This window comes from Ptychodera flava, chromosome 4 (assembly GCF_041260155.1).
Source record: "Ptychodera flava strain L36383 chromosome 4, AS_Pfla_20210202, whole genome shotgun sequence".
In the NCBI taxonomy this organism is placed as follows: Eukaryota; Metazoa; Hemichordata; class Enteropneusta; family Ptychoderidae; genus Ptychodera; species Ptychodera flava.
The window spans coordinates 46823376-46847332 of record NC_091931.1 but is presented as its reverse complement, the minus strand read 5'-3'; the positions used below and the strand labels follow the sequence as shown (position 1 = coordinate 46847332).

The 23957-nt window shown below is 36.7% G+C and overlaps 1 protein-coding gene across 2 annotated transcripts in view; it reads left to right on the top strand.

The window, feature by feature from the left end:
* The window catches only part of LOC139131971 (protein dachsous-like), a 62372-nt gene continuing 38415 nt past the window's right edge, over positions 1 to 23957 (top strand). For both annotated transcript variants that reach the window (XM_070698310.1, XM_070698309.1), the window contains exon 1: positions 1 to 2305. In XM_070698310.1, coding sequence (XP_070554411.1) covers positions 554 to 2305 — 1752 coding nt within the window. In that variant the 5' untranslated portion in view covers positions 1 to 553. The remainder of the gene's footprint in view (positions 2306 to 23957) is intronic.

Genomic DNA, 23957 nt, shown 5'->3' with positions numbered 1-23957 from the left:
AACTTCGGCCCAGCTAAGTGGTACTGTTCAAAGTTGGACCGTCGAATTTCTAAAACTGTACTACAGTCGTTGGTAATTTTTCCTCATCAAGTGTGAACGACAGTGTCTGGACGATCTGAGAATGATTCCCGTTTGTTAAGATAAAATGTGAATCACGGAAAATGTCGTTTTTGCTAGGACGAGGTATAGTAATGTGCAGATGGCGTTTCGAGCAGTCGTCAACACAATCATGGTAAGTTGATCAGCAGCCCAGAAATGAACACAAATAGAAAGCCGCATTTGCGAGTGTGAAACGACTTCTACCGGTCAAACGTCGATACGCTCTTGCATTGATAAATATTACGCCGTTTAAAAGAGCAGTGTATAATGAAGTTTATCACCCAATGTCTCCAGTTGTGTGAAGGTTGTAATTCCACAACGGGTACATCGAAGTCGAGGGATCTCATGCGTACGTGGTTGCTGACGAGTTGAGCTTCTCTGCAGTCAAGTGGTTACTCACACCAGTGGCACCAAACGGACTCAAACAGTTGATGTCTAAACAAGGTGAATAAAGATGAAATCTTCAAGTCGAGTCTACCCAAAGTGGACGGCTAAAGTCGTTATATGGTTGTTTTGGTTTGTAACAATCCTTCAACTAACCAGAGCACAAGAATCCACGGATTTGTGGTACTCAGTGACTGAAGGCCAACCGCCCGGAACTTTTATCGGTAACATAAACACCGACTCGGGTGTTCTTGGACACTACTTTATTTCTCCCGCCTCCGATCAAGTTTTAGAAGATTTACAAATTGACCAAAATGATGGTGAAATCAGGACTAAAATAATATTGAACCGAGAGAATTCAGAACTCTACGAGTTTTTCGCAATAAGCATGAGCAATCATGTCATTCAAGTAACTGTGGTGGTGATCGACGCCAATGACAACACACCCCAGTTCCCTAGCCCCGTGTCATACCTTGAAATCTCCGAAGCATCGCCGATTGGCTCCAAACGGACGATAGATGAAGCCCTTGACAATGACGCAGGTATTTTCAATACGCAAAGGTATGAAATCATATCAGGGAATGTAGATGGGGCCTTTCGATTGGACTACAGACTTGGGAGGGACCAGGTTTTGTACCTTGATTTAATTGTGGACAACCATTTGGACAGGGAAACAACGCCTCGCTATGAACTTCTTATCCATGCCGTTGATGGTGGCGATCCACCGAAAACTGGCAGCACACTACTCAATATTACAATCACTGACACAAACGATAATCAACCAGTTTTCAATCAAAGTAGGTACTCTGCCAGTATCGCCGAGACAGCAAGTGTTGGGTCAAGTATTCTACAAGTATATGCTACAGACATCGATGAGGGCACCAATGGGGCGGTCAGTTATGATATCAATAGAAGACAAAGTGATCCAGGTGAAATATTCCGTGTTGATGCCAAGACAGGAGTTCTTTACCTGAATAAGGAATTAAATTATGAAGACCAACCTGTCCATGAATTGATAGTCGAGGCAAAAGATAATGGTACATTCCCTGAACGGAGTACTGCATTTGTGACAGTCCACGTTGGGAACATCAATGAAAATCCTCCCGAAGTGACAATTCTGTTTCTTGGAAGTGGGAATTCAGAAGTATCGGAAAATGCAAGACCTGGAGATTATGTAGCAAGGATTTCTGTGTTTGACCCAGATGAAGGGGAGCTTACTAATGTGAATGTCACATTGAGAGGTGGTGATGGACATTTTGGGATTGAAATGGTGGATAATATCATTTATTTAGTGTGTGTTAAAGAGCCGCTGGACAGAGAAGCAAGAGCTATATATGAAATGTCTGTAATTGCTGCAGATCATGGAGTCCCACCATTGTATACCGAAAAACCTTTAGTGATCCATGTAGCAGACATAAATGACAATGCACCTCATTTTGACCAGAGTGTGTACTATGCATCTGTTATAGAGGTTGCAGACCCTGGTACATCTGTGTTTCAGTTACATGGCACTGACAGTGACGCAGGAATTAATGCCCAGATAACATATAAGATTATTCATGTTACAAACAGTTTCTCAAACTGGTTCCAAATTGACACCAACTCAGGACTTATCACCACAGCTACAGACATTGATCGTGAACAAAAACCATCTGTGACATTACACATCATGGCACAAGATGGGGGTGCTCCAACTCTTGCAACAAATGTCACCGTCATCATATCAATAAGGGATGTGAACGATAATGAACCGTCCTTTGACAATTCATTTTATAATGCAAGTGTTCTTGAAGATGCTGAGCCTGGATTTTGTATCGTTCAGGTGAGTAATATTTTGCAAACCAGACAACTTAAATCTGCAACTTGACAAAAACTGAATTATGGTATTAAATCATACATCAGATTTTGTTGCACACATACATACTATTAATGTGTTATTTTGCTCAGAAAAAGGGACCAGCAGAGAAACACCTGGAGGCTGGAAGAGGCTGTGAATTTACATCCATGGGTAGTTGCACATATGGTGAATGTGTGTTCTAAGAAAAAGTTTTCAGTCTGTATTGTAAAGATGTATCTTGTACAGGAGAACTAATTATTGTAAATGAAAGGAAGTAGTCAAACTAGATGACAGAAAAGCATTCCACACCAATAGTTAATTCTCCTGTCAAAGAAAATTTCTGCCATGACTTCTGAGGTTGACTGAAACAAAGCATCGTGTCAATGATGTACAAATAATTTGTGTTGGTTCAAGGGTTTTGCCAAATTGCCGGGAATGATGGCTAGCACTGATTTGAGGCTGTAAGTGCTGTAAGTGCTATGGTATAAGACTAATGCTATTTGGAGTCAGTAGGATATTGGATTGAATGTTTTTCAAACACAGAACAAAAATAAAATACGGTGAATACTTTGATGTTGTGCAGCTCTATTTGACTGTTACATGTGTTGAAAACAACCTGAGTGACAGTGCCTGCAGAGACTGGTATATGACCTGAACCAAGTACAGCAGTCAAGTAATGTTGAAATTCTTATGTCATGTAGACACCAATTTATGTCAGAGCTGAGCAAAGTTTAGGTAACATATTAAAGTGAGGGATTGTTGTTGTCCATTGAATTGACGGGGTGGTCATCTGATTGTCCCTGGAGGTTCTATAGATTGTAGGCATAGGGCAAGGAGGGGCTGGTGTCTTGGGAGTGAAACTTTTTAGGGAGAGATTGTCGTCAGTACAGTTGGAATGAAAATCTGTACGAGGGAATGTCAGTACAGTTGGAGTTAGGAATGGTAAGGGGGGAGTTTGTACAGTTATTGGCTGAAGAGGTCATTTGTGTTGTAAGTGTTACAAGTTAAACTTCACCCAGTTATCTATAAAAAAGTCAACTCTCAAGTGCATCGGTAACAATCTGCCAAGTGAAAGCGACAAAAGATTTAGAATGAGGCATTGTTGTCTTCAATTTGAATCTGACATGACCTGTTTCAACTTGTGCCTTTAATCTACAAATCTAACCTATGACTTAAAAATACCTAGATTTATACTTTATGGCGTGAAATGACAGTTTGTTCTGATAAGTGAGTTATCAGAGCTGTGAGAGAATTATCTCTAGTAAGGTCAGTGATTGGTGTGTTGTAAGTTCAGACAGAATCCCAATAAATAATGAATTAACTTTTGATAAATACAATGTTTATCTAGGTCAAGCTGATTCTTTTCATATACTTCTTTAGTTTTGGGAATCAAAAAATATTGCTTTTCTAGTGTGGGGCACATTGTAGCTTGTGTCTATGATAACCTTGTTTAACTTTGAATGGTTTCCTGTGTGATATTGCTGTGTTTGTAAATTTCACAGTATTGTACAGACTTCCAGGTCCTTTATTGGTATTCCCTGTAAACACTCAGAGGCAGAATCACACTTTTCCAGCTCTTCAGAATTTCAACCAAAGTATTATGACTCTATTGGTATAAAGCCACATGTATATTTATATTTATATCACATACTGTATGTACAAGTGTACACCATTTCTGCCCGCTGTGTCAATCTTGATTGCAACATCTAGTGGAATCCAATGTCAAGTCTAGCAGAATGCAATGACAAATTTACAATTGTCCACAAGGCAATTTGCTGAACCAGTAGTTTTAGAAGTATTGTGTGAGATTTTGATGAAGTTGAACAGTGAATTATATTCCTACAGAACAAACAAGTGTCTCTGTAAGTGGTTTATTGGGTTGCAATGATGTCATGTATATCATGAAAGGTGAATATAAAGTAATCTTTGAAATTTGACAAATTTGCTACATGTAACTTGAAAACAGCATTGTTTGGATGGATTTTGATTGGTTGGTTATCAAGACCTGTAACAAATCATGAACAGAGATTGTCTTACAGTGTGGACCAGTATTTTTACCACATCATACTACCCGTTTTGTGTTGATATTTATCAGAATTTTACAAAGAGGCATTTGGAAGAAAAAATACAGCAAATTCCCCCAAAACTAAACTATTTAAATGCAATGAAGTAGGCTTTTTGTGTTGAAAAGTCAGTGGTAAAATACACCAATTAAATTGGACCTTGACATGATGGCAAGTCTGACTTTCCTTCAATTCACAGCAGTCAAACTGTCTAAAATCTGAGATACGATTTCCTGTGAACCCATTACAATTTCAAAATAGGTTATAATACATTACTACAGTGGATAAGATAGTGTTTAGATGTGTTTTGAAAGAGCCGTGCAGGTTGAGGCATATTTAGACAAAACATCTACGAGCTGTGAGATTGGAAACTGATGAGAAAACCGTTAGGAGAGATAAACAAATACAATCAAAGTTGTAACTGAAATCAGATAATAAGGATTAATAGGTACAATGTTATCTCTCCATGTTAAAATGAATAAAATCGTTAAAAAAAAATGCATGTGTATAAGCTACATGTTCGGACAATGTTGCTCTGTGTTTTAACTATTGCTATTTGATAAGGTCCCAACCTGTCTCCATAGTTGCCCAAATCCTACTACACGTGGTGTTTCTGCAAGTTTAATTAATTGTGGCCAAAAACAATGGAAACAGACAATTTTTATCTTTGTTGATTTAGTTAAACATCATAAAGATATGAGTGGTTTTGCAATTTTTTCTGGGCATTCGTGGTTTGATGTTTTGCCACTATGGTGGCAGGGCCATTGTATTGATTTTAGGCGTGGATTTGTCCAGTAATGGCCGCCGTAACGAGCTACGTACACAGTGGCAGCGGCAAGAGCTGCCATTTTTCATCTCACTTTCCTTTGTCAACTGTGTGTTTAAGGCTTGACAGTTCCTTCAGACTACTATTGTGTGGAGATTCCTCCCTAAAAAGTAATTGTGAGAATTGTGAAGACCACAGTAGCACCTGTTATGTGATGCGATGCTCAGTCCATTGGCCAATGCAGATCATAAAGTTGACCGTCATCAGTGACTGTTAGACTCAAAGACACAATCATAGCCGCCATTGTTGTCGGAAAACGTCAAAATTTAGACCGTCCTGAATTCTTTTTCAAGGAAACAAATTGATGTTGTGGAAATTTGTAGACACAGAGTTGAGTTTGACAGTCAATTTAAACTTTACACATCTAGCATTGTAATAGTATCAACAGGATCTGAAATGAATAAGGATGAACAGCAGTTGAAAGCAAACAGTTATCACTCTACATGATTAAACCAAAATAATTGAAAATATTTGTACCGATAGATAGATATTTTGAGTTGTAACCAAATCAAGGTAAATACTAATGCTTGTTGTCTGTTTTGAACATTGTAACTTTTTTTAAGGTAATCATTTCTGTCTCCAAGCTGTATTATGTTTTTACTTTGGTATGAGCAAAAATAAGCAGCGTCAACAAGAAAACAATGGTGATCAGGTATCATATTTTGAGGTACAGTTATTTTGTTTGTGTGGATGAGGAAAATTCTGTTATTTGTGTTTTGTATCATTGTCATTCGATGAAATGTTAGTGTACTATGTCATCAACTTACAGAGGAGCGAGCGTTTTTGATGTTCAATATGTTGATCTGTATCTGTAAGACAAAACACTTATTGATCTGTATGGGCTAGTGTCAATGCAACTATTGATTGTTTTCAAACTACTGCTTACGGTTCTCATGAATTTATGCATAGCCATATCCTATTCTGTTCCACACACAGCATGTATCTCCTGTTGAACGGAGGGATTTACTATAAGGCTTTACATACATATATGCTGTTGAAATTAATAAAATTGCAGACAAGCAAAGTGTTGAAAATTCAAATCTATCAATGAAATCATTGTCACTGTTAAACAGCAACAATTTATGAAGTACAATTACAGGATTTTCAATTACAGATAAATTTTGGAGGCGCTGGTTGCCCCAAAGAATGCATTTACCTATATGTTTAGAGGACAGAGGTAAACATTGAATATTTTGATGACAGGGCTGAGATGAAACAACCAATTTGAACTAACTGGTAAACCTATGAGTTGTAATATCTGTTGAGCATTACTTCTCTTTACATTGTTTATTATTGGAAGGATTGGTGAAGTTTTGCCAATACTGACACTATTGCCACTATGACATCAGCATATGTTGATCTGCATGCAAAACCTAATCTGGCAACATCAGTGGCATAGCTGCTGTTATTGGTGATGGCAATATCAACGACATAGCTGCTGTTGGTGGTGATTTTGTACTGTGACAGTGTCTAAACAATAAAGGGTGTAGCATTTTTTTGCATTTTCCTCTGCTTGGTGATGAAACAATACCTTGATAAATGGACCAATTATTGAGTTACATAACCAATTGACTGTTCACTTGTGACTGGTTCAAATTAAAATTCAAATATCCTGTGAAGACTACAATGTGTTACCATTATCAAAATTGTCTTATTGTTTTGTTGCACATGTGTATTGTAAGTAAATGTGTGAATCCCCCTGCAGTGTATCATATTTTTTATGCTTTTTACAAAATGCTTGCACTTTCAGAAAATCAGAGTCATTTGTAACGTGTAAGAAAATGATATAAAGTCAAGCACGACTTATCTTTGTATTTGCACCGTGAAAGATATGGAATAGAAATGTATATACTATTTACATTCAAACTGTTTTTTTGCCTGGGATATTTCCAAGTCAGTTTGTTCTTCAGAGTGTTGTAATTACATACATTTCCAAATTACAGTATGCATTATTAATAACCATGTCATATTACAATTTATTGTAAACTAAGTAACTGTAAACTTAATTGATTTACATGTTGAAAAGAATAGCATGATTTGCTTGTTGTTTATTTACAAATGTGAGTTTTTTTGCGGTGAGTTATGCAACATATAAAAGTTAGAATACCCAATACCCTGTGGCAGTGTCTGTCCCTCTCACAAAAACATTTAATCCATTCAATTGTCTATGATTAATACTCAACATAGTGCAAGTTTTGCATTTACAAATGAGTTTTTGATGAAAGTATTGAAGGGTGACTTCAATCAATAGCCTTCAACAGTAAAAAACTCTGACCACGGTTAAGTTAAAAGTTGTTGATGACAGCGCTTGTTTCAATGTTTTATGAAAAAAACAGCTGACTCTTTCCTGTCAAAGGTAATTTCCATCACTACTTCCATCATCCACACACTAAAAATGGCGGAATTCTTCTCAAATGAGTCAGTGTTAAGAACTATTCACATCTGTATCGCTGTGGTTTACAATCTATAAACTCAATAAATTAGCAAATTCTTCACACACATAGAGCAGCCTAAAATACAATCTTTCTGTAAAGTTACACCCACTGACCGTACATCAACCATGTAAAGATGTAAACTGTCCAGGCTTGTCACCAATACAGTGCCTGGATGTTGGAGTATCTGTTGTATATCAAATGTACTTTGACAGAGTTTGTGAACAGGCGGCATAGCTTTCCTGCCTAGTAGAGCCTAATAATTATAGAGTCTGCCAGCCACCAAGTCAGTGTTTATTTGTCTTAGTCATAAAGTGATATGAGTTTACTTTAGAGAATTACCAAAACCATCCCTGCAGATCATAAACACTTTAATCAATTTCAAAGTTAGCATATACATGAGTCCAATAAACAGTTTACGTTAACATTGGCATTTACTCTTCAATTGGTGAAGTGAATTATGCACACCATCTGTGACTATTCTTGTTGAATTTGGAATGTAGACTAGGTTTTTCTTCCAAATCATATCTCTCCTCCCCTAAAAAATCCAGATTGACCCATAGCTTGGGTATTGTATTTGAGCACTAAAAGCTATCACGACAAACAGATATTACTCAATATTATTTTACACAAAATCAGCAAGTCTTGCATTTTCACACAGCTTGTCTTTCTTTCTCTGTATCAGTATTCTGTATGTGTTTTGAGCTGCTAGCTGCCAAAATTAGGAAATGTTATCATTTGGAATGTGCCACCATAAGAAAAAAGATTGAAAGAATCAAGGAACGATATTCCATGGTTTATATTTCGCTGACCACACAAGTTACTGCCATGAGCAGCCTGTAGTGTAGGTATCTTTGTAAAGTTTTTGTCTCACCAGAAATTCTGAATAATAATTAGAATTGGATAAAAGTGTTTACAGAGGCTGTTGTTCAAGTTAGAAAGTTGCAGATCCAGTGGAGGAAGCAGAGATGATAGCACTTGTAGATACTGATCAAACAATTTACTCTCTCCAGATGTTTGCAGATTTGAATATGTTAATACAGGAGGGGGGGGGGGTGTTGAAGACAAAATCAAAAGAAGCACGAATCAAAAATAAACAAACGTGATTAGGAACCACTTTGATTTTAATGCATAGACCATGCCTAGAATAACTTTAAGGTTAGAGTTTAGACAAACTTTGTAAGTAGATAGTCTAATTCAGACCACTTGCATGGAAGAGGAAATCGGTAGCATTGCAGGTTTCTCATCTGACGGTTTCTGTATCATAAGAATTGCTGTCATAGTTTGTGACTCACATGAAATTCCTTGTCACAACCATAGTATCTGGGACTTCCTGCTGTCACATTTATTGGTCAGTCAAACTTGCCTGCCTTGTAATTTATTGATTTGGAGGTCATCAGTGTTTGGTTAGATGATGGTGACATTTGTTGAAGCAATCAGAAGTGGATCATTCCCTGTGGACTATCTCTAAGAATACAATGTGATTGGTGTAGAATGACATATCAACAAAGTATCGCTAACTCTTTGACAAAAACCGAAGGCTCAGATATTGTGATTCATGAAGTGTCCAGATTAGCATAACTTTACAACATACACCAAATACATGCAGATGTGGGCTGATGCCTATTTTATGCTCCGCAGCACACTATAGACTTTCCTATGTCATGCCGCTTTCCAGTGTGACCTTTGCGTTGCAACAGCGGTGTGTTGATGGGAGCTGGGTGTTGGTCTTGTATTACAATATGCTGTTTCCATGTGATGGTTTACTCTAAGTTTACTGCAGTGGAAAATGATTTCATCAGCATATCAAACCAATGCAAAACAGATTTAAACTTCCTTTTTGTGTGTGATTACTTGTGATGTAAACAGTGTACCGTTGGATGAGGTGGTGGACTTGCATAAATTTTCAACTTTCTCTCAAGTGTCAAACAGCTTTGAAGACCTTAAATGTAAAAGTATGCAGAGGCATTGTAGTGGATGGTCAGTTTGAGAAACTAGATTAGAGCACTCACATCTAGTCAACCAAGTGGAAGAACAAATACAAGAAACCTCTTTTTCCAATTTACATATATCACGGGTCAGTCACAATCAGGGTGTGCTACAGTGTGTCATTTAGGTCAAAATTTCAAGTTCATGATAACTGTCCAGTTAAATAATATGTTGAAAGGTTATGGTATGGGGCATATCTTCCTAAAATTTGGTGAAGCAAACATCATTAGTATTACCACAGTGCACATTGTTTTATATGGTCGACGCAGTGTCACGGACGCTACAGAAATGTTGTACATGAAACACAAATGTCATAATAAAATTTTAAACAATGATTTGTTAATGCTTTCTTATGTTATTACAATATACAAGATGCATATTGGCATTAAAATAAGCTATACTTGGTATGATTTACTTAATTTTTCCATGAATAAACACAACCTCAAGTTTAGTAAGAAATACAACAATATTGATCATGTTTTTTAATAGGACTTTCAACTTCTCTATGTCCTTCCACTGGTATGCTGTACTTAAAAATTTTATTGTCATGAATTAACCATGCTATAGCAACAATATTAATACCATTCAGTGTAATCAAAATGAACTTCTTTCTAAAATATTTTCTGTTTAGTATGACATGTAATTTTGTCACGGACGCTACCAAAATCAAACTTGAAAGTTAGGTCAATTTGAAATATAAAAAGCAATTAACAATCTGGTTTTTTCTTTGTCTTTTCTCCAAAACCTTTCTCTTTCAAACATTTAAATTGTGAAAATTGTGTCAAAACATTGACAATTTCTTTAAATTGAACAAGAAAGCTATAGCAACTACTGCAAAAATCAGTAGGAGTAAAAAATCACTGCAGCTGAGCTTACTTCTGGGATCAACCCTCGAGTCGTTTTCTAACGACACTCCTCATGGTCTATAAAACGAGCATCTAAAACAAATCCTTCTTACAAAATCATGAACTGTAGCTCGTTATGTAACTTTGACCAACATGTGAAGGAGTAAGCAGTCCGTCGATATCCGGAACGACAACCGAAAAGTCGGTGAGTTAATTCAAACACACTTTGCCCATATCGCTCAAACAGTTAAAAGGTTTCACGATAGCGGTTTTAACAACGGGAAACTGATTTTTTTCATTTGTCTCCATTTTATGCCACAACTTATCGTATAAAACCAAGATGCAATCTGTCATCGAATTGGTACTACAATCAACCAAACTGAAAAGATTGCTGAGCAATACAGAAAACATCATCTGGCAAAGAAAATCAAAAACTGAGAGAGCTGCCATATAAGTAATCAAAGTTGCCGGCATGAATTAAATAAACTAATACTCTCCTCAGACCAAACCGATTTCAAAGGCTGTTTACAGCAAATACTGTTAACGAAACCATGAAACCTGGGAATGGCTAAACACAGAGAAATAAGATTTATTTCTCGAAACAGCCTAACACAACATGCTTTTCAAACACCGGAAAGCAGGCACCAATATCGACCCAAAATCTATTACAAAGTCCATGAAAAATTGACAAAAAACCAAAAGTTCAGTTAATCGAATTAAATGCCTAAAACAAGTAATCGTTGTCAGATTAGTACAACATTTACTGTTAACATAACGAGCACTAGCAACGCTCAAAATATGCCCTAAAACAAAAATCCTTATAAGCGTCCAGAAACTCCGGTCGATGCTGGGTCATGTTAATTATAATATGACACCACACACCGAATCGCTCACTAATCAGTCAATAGTGGCTAACTCTCTCAATAACGAATCTGGCTTCTCCTCCTTGAGGACGAAGATGACTTCATCACACAACCAAGTGGAGGGGATACAAAACAAGAGAGCGACTGATGAAGGAACCCCATTTTTGGTTCCAAAACACTGTTAAGACGAATCACTCAATCAACAAACCGGTTTACCGGGGACCCAGATCACATGACTAGGGTCAAAGCACTATCGATTCACCAGTGTCTCGCCATGTATTCCACACAAAATAAATGCAATGATCCTTTTATTCACCATATCGTAATACTAAACAATCTTGGTAGAGCCGATGTGTGGAGTTGCCCTCATTTTCCTTTATATAAAATGTGGTGGTTATTTCACATTTAGATTGGCTTATAATCTGGAAAACAAGGTTTGCATTTTATTGTAGCATCCGTGACATAATGAATTGAAATGGAATACACAATAATAAATGCATATACAGCACAGAATTCATTGTTCTTTTCACTAGAATTCTAATAACATATTCAATATAATTACTGCATTCTTATAAAAACACCAATCTAAGTGTTACAGTTGAGGCTCAACATAACTTTTTGAGTGTTTTATTGCTTTTAAAAAATCAATTTTGTGCAAATTTACAATTTTATGCCTTGAAGACATTTTGTAACCCAACTCCATGTATGTACACTCAATACACACCAGTATTTATATGTTTCAGTGGATTAACTGCTTTAAAATATTTTAAATAGTTATTAATTATGACTATGTAGTAAACACCGTCACGGACGCTACACCGTCACGGATGCTACATTTCCATATTTTAGGAATATTAATAGTGAACGCAAGGGACAGTAATTATATAATTTGTTTATTTGAGGTAGGCACCTATTGACACTTAGGCCTGTGACATCAGATCTTTTATAACTCCTGTTGTCCTTGAGATATGAGTGTGTCACGGACGCTACAAGAAATTCCGACCACAACGATCTCCATTTTCATTTATTCACAAAACAATACAATATGCAATTTTATTTAAATTTTGGTGTATAAAATGCTTGCCATGGATGTTGAGATGGGAATTAAATTCAATATTACAATATTTTATCCATTTTTCTACATATAAACTAAAGGTATATGTACTTATGGTCATAAAACACAAAAAACATAACGATGTTACAGTTTTGGTAAAAATACCACAGTTTCTGTTCCAATGCACATAATCACATGAAATAACTTGTGAAAGAAAGGTTAGGTATTCTGCAATAACATATGTAAGCTAAAAATTCCACAATTTTAACACTGTGTTCCAAAAAACATTTTGAAATTAAGTACATTTTGAAGTGAAACAGCATAACGCTACTTTTTACAGTTTTTAAAGGCATTTTTGTGGATGTACAACCAAACCTGCACAATATATGCAATATTTCTTTATGTGACCAAGTTAGTTACAACTATTACTATTTATTAGAAAACAAATAAGCAATGTAATATCAGTCTGAATAGCAGACATATGTCCATAACAAATGAAAATCATCTGGCGCACCCTGATTGTGACGACCCGATCAGTAAATAGTGATCATTTTTACAAAACAGTGTTTATTTAAATGAAATTGTTACTAACACTATAAACACATGTTAAAAAGAGGGTTTACTTTATTCAAGTGTGTTGATGGCAGCTCATTGATAAAGTTTGTACTTCCAAAATCAAATTTCAGCATGCAAACTCTAAAACAGCTGCATACATGCATTTTGCTAAACTTCAAATTTTAGCTGACAAATATTCTTTACACATAGGAAAAAAATCACATTGTAGGATGGATAACATTGTCAATGAAACCAGCTTAAGAAGTCATGGGATGGCATGCATGTCTAAGATCATTATTTTCTGTTGATTAGTTCGTGTGTGGCAACTTTTGTGTTGCAAGGCTGACTTCATTGAAGTATAGCTTACTCCTTGCATTCTTCTGTTATTTGGATTTCTATTTGGAGGTTTTCATAATTGAATGACATAATCGGTCTGTTTTATGAGTAGACTCACAAGCAGGGCTCATACATGAAGAGTGAAAATGTTGTTTAATGTATGTGTAAGTAGAATTTACTGAACACTGTACACCTCAGTGATGTCATGTGGCTCATTTGATGCCATTGTTCATTTGGTCTTGACTGTTTTCGATCAGTGGCGGCCTCTCTGACAAACTGAACTGATATAGCATGTCTGCTCTAGGTATCATGACTGCCTTATACATTATGAAGGCAACTATAAGTAACTCAAAATGTGGTTCACTTCCATATAAGATGCATGTCCAACTTTAAAGACAGGTTATCTACTTGTATTTTTTATTCATAAAAGTCACAATAAACTGTATGTGTGTCCACTTTGGACACACACAAAACAATAATAAGTTACACAGCTACTATCCATTTTGAAATCTTGTACACAGTATGTTTTTCCAGTTGTACATTGGATGTTTCTGTAAAGTGATACACAATACTTGTAACCTTGGGTTTGAATTGCTGCAGAGTTATGAAGTTATAATGTCTGTGAAAAACAAACATTAGCTGTGTAACGGCAGTCAAATGTGACCCCGTATGAATTAAGAGGTAACCTGGAGTGCTTTATTTGAAATTACATTCTGCAGGAAGTTAGCGCAGAGGTAAGCGAGTGATTGGAGCCCGGTGGCATGTCATTAGGTCATCATCTTGAAAGGAGAGGTCATTTAACGCTGTATCAGTGATAATGAAAATCAGACAGAGAAAGGGAATTCCAGTGAAATAGTATCCTACATTAGATTTGTACCGGAGATAGCTTGTACAATAGGACATTTTCAAGTTAAGGGAATGAATTCAACACCGGTCTGTCTTTCTGGCTGTGACCTCTGAACTTATACCCACATTTTGATTTATTGCATTAGTGTACACCTCCTTGATAATGGCTAGGTAAAGACAATTTGTTCTTTGATGAAAATGGCTGAACCAGCACCTGTGGTGCAAGTTGATAAGATTTATTTTCAGAAGATGACTTGTGGTGACCAGACAGCAGTATTAGCAGCAGATAGCACATCATCAAAACTCTTGAATTCTTGCAAATTTAGAATTTAATATATTCAGTTTGGGTAAATCCATAAAGATAAACCAATCTGTTGATAATAAATAAGTGTTTGGTCAGCCCTTAGACAATGAGATTTCTCTTAACTGAACACATTTATTCATCCATACACTTTTGTGATTACACATTGACAGTTGGGCATTGTTACCTGCAGTGATATGGATGAACAACTCTGTAACAATCTGAGATACGGTTGGACAGTGGAGTTCCATCACATCTCTTGGCTGAGGAAGCTCTTTTTTCAGGAGACTTGAAATCTTGAATAGTACCACTTAGCATTGGGTGTAATTTAACAGAGATATTTTGATGTGGAATTTAGGCTGCTATGGTTCAGTGGATAGTGGAAAAGTATGATCCAGTGTTGTCATGTGACCCCAGTTGTTAGGAATAATGGAGAGGATTTGTATGAGAAAGTTTAGTCTAAAGAAAGGTCAAGGAAGGAATCGCACCAAGTTTTGGTTTATTAGCATGAGTATCATCAATATGTATGCATGGTGCAATCTTTGCATATGATCAGAGCTGTGGTTGCCAAGTCAGGGTGTTTGCAATGTTTATGCAAAGATTGTGGAACAAATGTGAATGATAATAGAACCATGGTAACACTTGTTGTTGCTAACCGTACAGTATTAACACGCAATTCCTAACCTTAACAGTATTCATACACAAAGGCAAACTATAGTAAAATTAGTGAGTAACCATGGCGACATTTCTGGCTCCCTGACCTTAATAAAACCCTAACACTAGCATTGAGCCTGTCATCTGTGGATATTCAAACCCCAGAGAGCTTACCGATCAACAAAATGTTCAGCTGTACTCTGGACTAAGCCATGTGCATGGGTCCAATCTCAGGTGAAGGTTCTAGAAATCCAACTTGAAGGTTACAGGGCATAGCTTCAAACAGGAAGGAAGACTTTGGAGAAGAGTTTGGAGAAAGTAGATGACATGGATAGTTGCTTGACAAGACAACAAAAATTGCATGTTGCTTTGTACTTTGGATCCCTGCGCCATTCTTTTGTTGATGTAAATTTCCATGCTGAAAAGACTGACATTGCCATTCTGTGATTATCTGAAAATTGGTTTGAATTGTGATGCTGAAGTTCAGTCAGTTGCATGTAACTGTATTTGAAAGTGATAAAATCAACCCAAATGATTCAAAAAAAATATTCTTTTTGTGAGTAGCGGTGCAGTGAAAATCCAGGAAGATGTTGACCACACCAATGTAGGGCTGTCCTTTGCAAGATGGCTGACTTTACAAAGTCACCTAGTGACAGAGTTATGAAGTACAGTATCTTTATTGCTCTGAGTGTGATGAATAACCCCAGACATCAGATATAACCTCAGTGTTACCATGTACTTGACATTGATAAGTGGGGTAAATTTCAACAAAATGTGTGAAACAAGCACCATTTTTTTCAATATCTAAAGAAACAATGAAGTGATATCCGGAGTTCTGTGCTACTTGGTGATTTGATTGTCAACATTCCATAGCTACTTTTGGTGTTTACATGTCAGGAATGATAACATTAGAGTGTCAGTCCTGTCTAAAAGACCAGGTGGCTCAAGACTTGTGACCTTAGACAGGTGGCTCAAAGTTTGCCGGACCACAGTTTTAACCTAACACCATCAATTCAAAGTTTGACCTGGCTGCAGTGTTTGTAAAGTCTGGTCTATACGAGTCCACTTGCTGTTAAAGTTGACAGAACTAGTGTAATCTGCCTGGAGAGTTAAGTTGCACTAATTTCAAACACTGTTAAGTTCTCATCTACAGGAACATGATTTCTGGAGAAGTCACTAAAATTGCTTTGATGAAAAGGTATATTGTCGTAGTAGTCTTTTAAAGTCCTTCGACAAACACAGGTGATATTGGTAAACAAAGCTGAGAGGAAAGATGCATACAGTGGAAGGCATGTGAAAGGCATGTATGTCAGTGAACTCATGGGTTATTCATAAGTTGAAAAACACATCAGGGGGCCAGGTACAACCAGTAGAATACCAAAAGCAAAGCGGTATGTTTGATTCTGATTTACATCTTGTAAGGGTTTTAAAAAGAAAGAAGTTTGTTAAGAATGAAAGGTCAAGCCTGGGCAAATCAGGAGCAACTCCACGGAAAGAGCTGAAAATCAACAAAAACTACCCGCTGTGCAGTTTGAATAAGGAAGTCTAAGTGAATTGGTGGTACCATGTAGAAAGATAGCGGTATGGGAAACAACAATAGTGAAAATGTTGTGACGACAAAGACATACAAAGTTATTACAACAAATGATCCGATGACTAAAAAGACAATCTGCATTGAGAGACATGGCTATAAAGGTAGAAAAAGTCTTTATGACTGGTAAACATTTTTATGAATATTTACAAGTACTTTATCTTTTAATGGACTATGTAAATTTTAAGTTTTTGGAACTTATATGCAGCAAAACGTTTTAAAGTTTGCAGCAAAACGTTTTAAAGTTTATTAAACTTAAAGGTTATGGTTATGATATGATTAGAATGTTGTCATGATTACAGGAGCTTACATTGATAAGGTACATATTCTCTGCTGTAACAAAATTATGTCTTTCTTTTTAGCATCATCATTGATTTTCTTAAATGGATTATTTGATGTTTGTGCAATTATTCCCCATATGAATTTGTTCTGTAAATGTAGATCTGCACAGCGGATGGTTTGAAAGCAAACTGAGAAAATCCTTTAGCCAAATTTTGCTCCCATCTACAATGTTAGCCTCCCTCTCCAAGTTGTTGACAAAATCTCAAGTCAGCATGCTGAATCAAAGCGAAGACCAAATGTGCCCAGAAGTTTGTCAGTTTAAGCCAAAGCAGATCTTTGCCGGTGTGTTTTTTACGCCAGTTTAGCACATTGTTGACCCATGTCTGTCGGGCTACTAAAGCTTGTGCGGATCGGAGTTGGTCAATTTGAACCATTGTGACCGAGTGCGCTCTCATGTTGATCAGGCTAATCCAAAGTGACCAAGTTGAAGTTCTTGCTAATCAAGAATTGTCTTAGCTATACCTGCTACCATAAACTCTGAACTAGATTTTGGACAGCAATTCTTTGCCATTGAATCGAAAGAGGGGGGCTTTTAGGGGGCGGTGTCCATTATTTCAGTTGGCCTGAAGATGTTTGTGTGTGCATTGAATATCAGTGGTTATAAGATGCCGTGTTCTGGAGGGTGGTAACTCCATTAGAAGCATTCACCATCTGTTTGGTTATCTTAAAAACCTTACATTGTAATTTGATTTCATTGTACTGGTAATGCTAGCATTACACACTAGCCATGTTGTTAGTGGGGGTTTTTGTAAATGACAATTGTTTTACCTTCTCTGTCAATAATGATGGAAGAAAACAAGTTGACAGATAGAAAAGTAGACATCAACTGAAGGAATGCATAACATTGCAGTGTCCACACCTGCCTACCATAGTGCAAATGTACTTTATTAATTCTAAGTTTAAGATAGATCATTTAAGAAGTTACCAGTGTATTTTCTGAAAATTTTCATAATTTTAATGTGCAAATTTACAAACATAGATGTCCAGTAAGAGCTAAGTGATGTGATATTCAAAGTAATTGTTGCATTGAAATTATTGCTGAAATGATGTTTTACACTGTAGGACTAAATATAAGAAAAATGCAGCATTGAAAACAATAGTGTATTTTGGACACTTTTTGAAAATGTTGATTGAGTCATTCATGATGGCCTTTTTGAATGAATTGTCAGACATGTCACAAACACTCTTATTGTGTAGGTGCAATTAAGAGTCGGTTGAGATAAAGCAATCTTTGCTTAATGCAACTATGTAGACTCACTGTTCAGGATAGGGGACTCTAATACAACTAACTTGTACATTTTGTGAATAATAAGAACAAAAGTCTATAAATTTCAGTAAATTACCTGTCCTGGAATTTCTCTTCCATTTACCGCGTCATGAGTTGGCGCCAGTTGTACAATTGTAAGTCAGACAGAGGTAATGTTTTATTTCTGTTGACTGCTGCTATAAGTTGAGTGATGATTTCAATGGCTGACTGGCTGAAATCACCACTTATAGCCTACTCTGAGTGATTGCTGTGCATACTCTATCCTGCTAGCTTAGTTCTTCACATAAACGAAACGGAATTAATGTTGAATAAATCAGTTAAGTCTTGTAACACAAGTTCTCCATTAAAAATCAAAGGCATTTTTCAGCAAATTGTATAGTAAGAAAAGTGAAAGACCTGTAATAACTACATTTGCACATGATCTCTACTTTATCGATAAGCCACGTAGTGTTTTACAAAAATGTTTTAAAAATCGGCAACATCAGCATCAAAGTTTATGCAGATTTCCTGATTTTGTAAACAAGTAAAACATAGTGAAAGTTAGGTGGGTAGAATTCTCTGTGAAAATCTTGACACTATGATTCATCTGAAATACAGTTGACACAGTGTCTTGGTTTAAGGGTGAGTTGAAATGTATCATTTGGCAAATCACAGATTCCTTGGTAGATGCCAACAAACTGAGTCCTGTCATAAAGTAGATTCTTCTTGACTTGGGAACATTTGGATTTGTCATAGACTGCACAAGTTGTGTACAAATCCAGAGTTGGGTACAAGCTTAGCTGGTAAGTATGCAATCGTTTGTTAAGAGTTCAACAAGGGGCTATTGAGTGTCTGATATGGTGTTGTTGCAAACACTAATGGTGTCAGGACTAACCATAGAGGGATCATTTGTCCATTGAAAAGTTTGTACCAAGAACCAAAAAAATGTCTTCTGAGAAGCATTTTGCTCAGGCACAGAGAATAAAAGATGACAAAAACACTTTGTGTGATTTCCTAAATTGACTGGAATCAAGCTAAAGCCCAGGCCAACAATGGACTGTGTGGACTCTTTTGAAAACGGTAAAAGTTGGTATGTTTGAATTACAGAGTGTGGTGTGCTGTATCAGAAAGGAAGTGGTCATTGCTGTGTGAAAAATCTGCTAATCACAGCTTGTAAGACTACCACTGCAACCCAATTTCAGCAGTTAACCAACACTTCTTATACCATCAATGAAATAAAACAATTTTCAGACGGCTTTGGAAATGAGAATTTGCTGGATGCAGTTGCCGTGGTAAAATGTGAAAAAAGTATCTTGCAATGAATGAAATATACCGTTCTCACAGATAAGTAATGAAAACTGTTGCTTAGCATATGCTTTGACTTAAAGTTAGTCATGTTTGACCTCTGCACAGGAAACACCTGTTTTGAAGTCATCAGTCTGAAACACAAAATTTCAGCCACTTTCTCATGGATAATATGTATGTACTGTAAATGTAAAATCTAAGATGGAATACATATGATCCAACAAAATATCTTTTGAACATCATGCTGTCAAAACACAGCCGATTGAACTATTTTTTATATAAATAGATGTAAGATGGAAGTTTAGAAGTTATAAACTTTGTGTGCTCATCCGTCATGGTCTTAACTTCTTGTCCTCACCGCAGAGAAAGCATTGCTAAAAGTATACTTTGTGTAAACAAGCTGAACTGTTATCAGTACTGACTGTGAAACATATATTGCTGTGTAACTCGACAGTTTATTTGGTTTCAGGGAAAGTGTAGGACCAATTTGGGTGTTGAAATTTTTCACAAATAAATGGTTACCACTAGAGGCTGTTCTGGAGGGATAAGGCTCCTGTTGTTTTAACACCACATGTAGAATGTTTCTACTTTCTCTTCAGTGTTTGTATGGATTTTGATAGTACTGTGTAAGTCACTTGATTTTGATGGCGCTGTACAGTCAGTGTTGTGAATCAATTTTGATAGCACTCTACAGTGAATATTTTCAATAAACATACAATGGCAACACGGACTTTTGATTGTACTGTGAAAAGTTACAGAATTGTGGTGTAATTTGAATTTACTTTCTGTTTATTAGATATGTTGCATGTGGTTTAGAATGCCTAAAAATCCAGAACAGATTATCAAAAGTCTGTCATACAGTCCTTAAAACACTTGCCAGTGCAACAGAATAACTGTTGCTGGCATTTCAAGTAGAAAGACTGCCTAGACACCATCATGTCATGATAGGTGAAAATCTATTCTATTGTATCTTGCCATCTGATCCAGATTTGTCTAGAACCTGTCCGTGGTTTTGATATGGTACCACAAAACTTACGGTATGATGCCAACACTACAGAGAGGTTTTACACAAGATATGATCATCCAATGGACTTTGCCACTCAAAGTTGGATTATATGGCTTTGAATTAAATGATTGAAGATTCTAGACTTGGAGGTTAGCTGTTGGTGCAGTGTTTGACAAAGGTTTGTTCTGTTCAAACGAAGACCTTTGGAAGGGATGTTACTATGTATTTGTTCAGTGCAGACACATTGATGTGGCGTTAATAGCAACCAATGATATAAGATTGACAGGGTTTAGATACATCCTATTGTATAAATGCTATGAAGTGTAAGATGGGTAATTATAGGTGTCACTATCAGGGCTATGTCCTAGAAAAGTTTGATGGGATGGGCCTGATGATATATTGAAAGGCATAATGGATTTGGTAGACTTGTAGTTTAGAAGAAGTTTACTTTTGGAATCAGAGATGGAAAAGAAAAGGGTTTTGTGGCTTGATTCATGCCTTTGTGAGCAGAATAATTGTGTTTGATGAGAAACCTTGAGAATGTGGATTGTACTGATTGGTAATTAGGGGTTACTTTGTAATTACACATTGACAGAAGGTATACAGGATTAGGAAATGCCCTGTCAACTGATATCTCTGGATTTTCAGTGTGTGTGTCTAAATTGATGAAATATCCATCATTGATCGTGATGTAGATCATGCGATATCCTTCTCTTGTGTCATGTAGCTAGATGGCAGTTCAAGTGGAATGTTTTTAGCTTGTGCAATTTCAAGAGAAATGATATACACACAGATTAGAAGATACAGTTGTCTCAAAATTAACTCACTTAAATTCTAAATAAGAAGAAAATAACAGAATAGTGTATGAAGCTTTGCATCTGTCACCATGCAGCTGGTGTAATACTTACCGTACAATCTTAACAAACTTAATATAATATGTGTATTTGTGAATTGCTGCATTCTGATGCATCCAAGTTCGTTCCACACACATGAAAGAAGCCCTTGAATTCCGAAGATTTCCGATTTATTCCGAAATCTCTTACCTTACCGATTGCTTAAGTGATTCCGATTGCAAATTCAAAGACGGCTTTGGCCAATCAAACAGTCGGAGTTTGACGAGCGATTCTCACGGATCCTGATTTTGATTGGTCAAAAACTGTTGCAATCAATATTCATAAGGGTCAAAGAGAAAGTTTTTGCAGATGTGGCCGAGCGAAATGGCACGGATTGACGTTGAAGCGCACGATTGTGGAAAAGTTCTGTCAATTCGAAGAAAATAGGGATTGTTATCCCTGTTCTCTTGTATTGATTGGATTCAGGATTGTTGTTAGACCAACATGTTTGGTATGCATGGAAGAAAAACGTCTAAATCATGTTAAATGTTACGTCTGGCGTGCAGAGCTTTAATCCAGAATCCAGACTCTACATGGAGACTCATTCTACAAATGTATTGGAGCAGACAGACCTGGCAGCAGACATTTGTGATGTTGGTTCACCCACCTATCCAGTACCCTGTTGAAGAGCTCTCACTTACTTGTATGTACATCACATTCGATTAGTTTGAGGGTTGAAAGAAGGGAAATGATGCCCCTTGATGGTAATTGGTTTTTACATGAAAGATGTAGATAGCGCAAGGGAACAGCAAATTGAAGTTTTATCATGAAAGAGAAGTTTAAGTATTGGAGCTATTGTAAATTGTCTGACTCAAAATCTTTATATGCCATATTGTGTTGTAAAGTGTGTAAATGACACATCGGGCACTCCTTGATGCTCTTGAGAGCAACTACATTGTGTTGATGTTGTGTAGAAGATAAGTCCAACAGACGTGAAGTGGACAGTGTTTTGTGTTTGTGAAAAGCAATGATTCTATCAGTCCAAAGAAACTTCTTCCAGTGGAAAAGAGAAAATGTCGAAGATTACCCAGCTGACTATTCAGTCAGTGGCATCTGGTAAACTGTCTTCCAAATGTTCATCACAAGCATCAAAGCTGTGAAATTTTCTCCACAAAACTGAGATGGAGAAGAGGAAAGTTACAATTCCCAGATGAGGATTGTGGGCAACTGATTGGATGGTTCACTGAAAGCTAACGGTGCCTTTTGTGTGAGGTTGATGGAGTGAAAGTAACAATACAATGTCGGCTAACAAGTGTTTCTGTGCCCCAAGTTCTGATGGTTCACTCAGTAACAATAAGGGAACAAGCATGATATGGAAAACAAGAAATCTTTAAATGGTACGGATATTTTTCTCACCATGATAAGAAAAATCCAATTGTAGAAAAGAAGTGAACTGCATGTAGGAACAGGTATGCACTGGATTACAGAGAGTGGAATTTTGATGGATGGCAAAGTTGACAATGGCAAGGTTGTGAGGTTTTGAATTGTTCATTATATATGCATATCCCCATATGGGTAAGTAAATCTGCAAAATAGCGGATTAGCATTGCATGTGATAGCTACTGTTGTTTAGGGATTATAGCCCACTCACAGTTTTACCCATGAACATTTTAATAGAGAATAAAGAATGTAATGTGTAACAATAAACAGGAAGGATATGGAAATTAAAATTTGTACAGATTTCTGGTGTGGGTCTGTAGAGCTGTTTTGAAAATGTCAGAATCAGTGGATAGAAATTTGTGAAAAAAAAATTTGAGGTGAAGGTCAAATTCTGTGGCTGGTTTGCTGTGGATAAAGGCTGTTGTAGAAAATCAAAGTTAATGACAAATTCTAACTAAAAAGCATTATTGAAACAATACTTTCCAAGTAGGTCAATATCAAGTACCCAGTATACCATTGATTTGCTGAGTGTTCCAGTCGTATAATTAAACTAATAGCTGTAGTTTATCAATTATGTTGTCTATATCAATTTGACATAGCAAAAATAAATTAACATACAGGTGTTCTAGGTAAACCAAATGTAAAAATGCCTGAGAAAGAAATCTTGTACCCAGGAATGTTTGAAATGGAACAGCAATGTCTGTTGTATAGCTACAGCATTGGGTGAAACTTTTATTGATTTGAAACATATCGCAGGTTTTAGGAAAGTTTGAAAGAGATCCGTATGAAGTGTGGGTTAATCTATCTGATCAACGTGTCAGCTGTGACAGTACCATGTACATGGCTAGTGTGGAGACATTCATGCAAAACAGACAGACAGATCTGTAGATCAAGACATGGTGGAAAGAATCACTGACAGAAAGACAGGAAGATGGACTGCAAGGAAATGCACAGGCAGAAAACTACTATGGTGCTGCTCAGGTGGGGGTATGGGGGCAGGCAACTACAACAGTGAGGTAGGAAGCATACATAGGTACAAAGGAATCAGTAAAAGGCATTGATCTTAGGTTCTGGACTAGTATAGTTACCTTGAACCAGTCCCAGTTGACG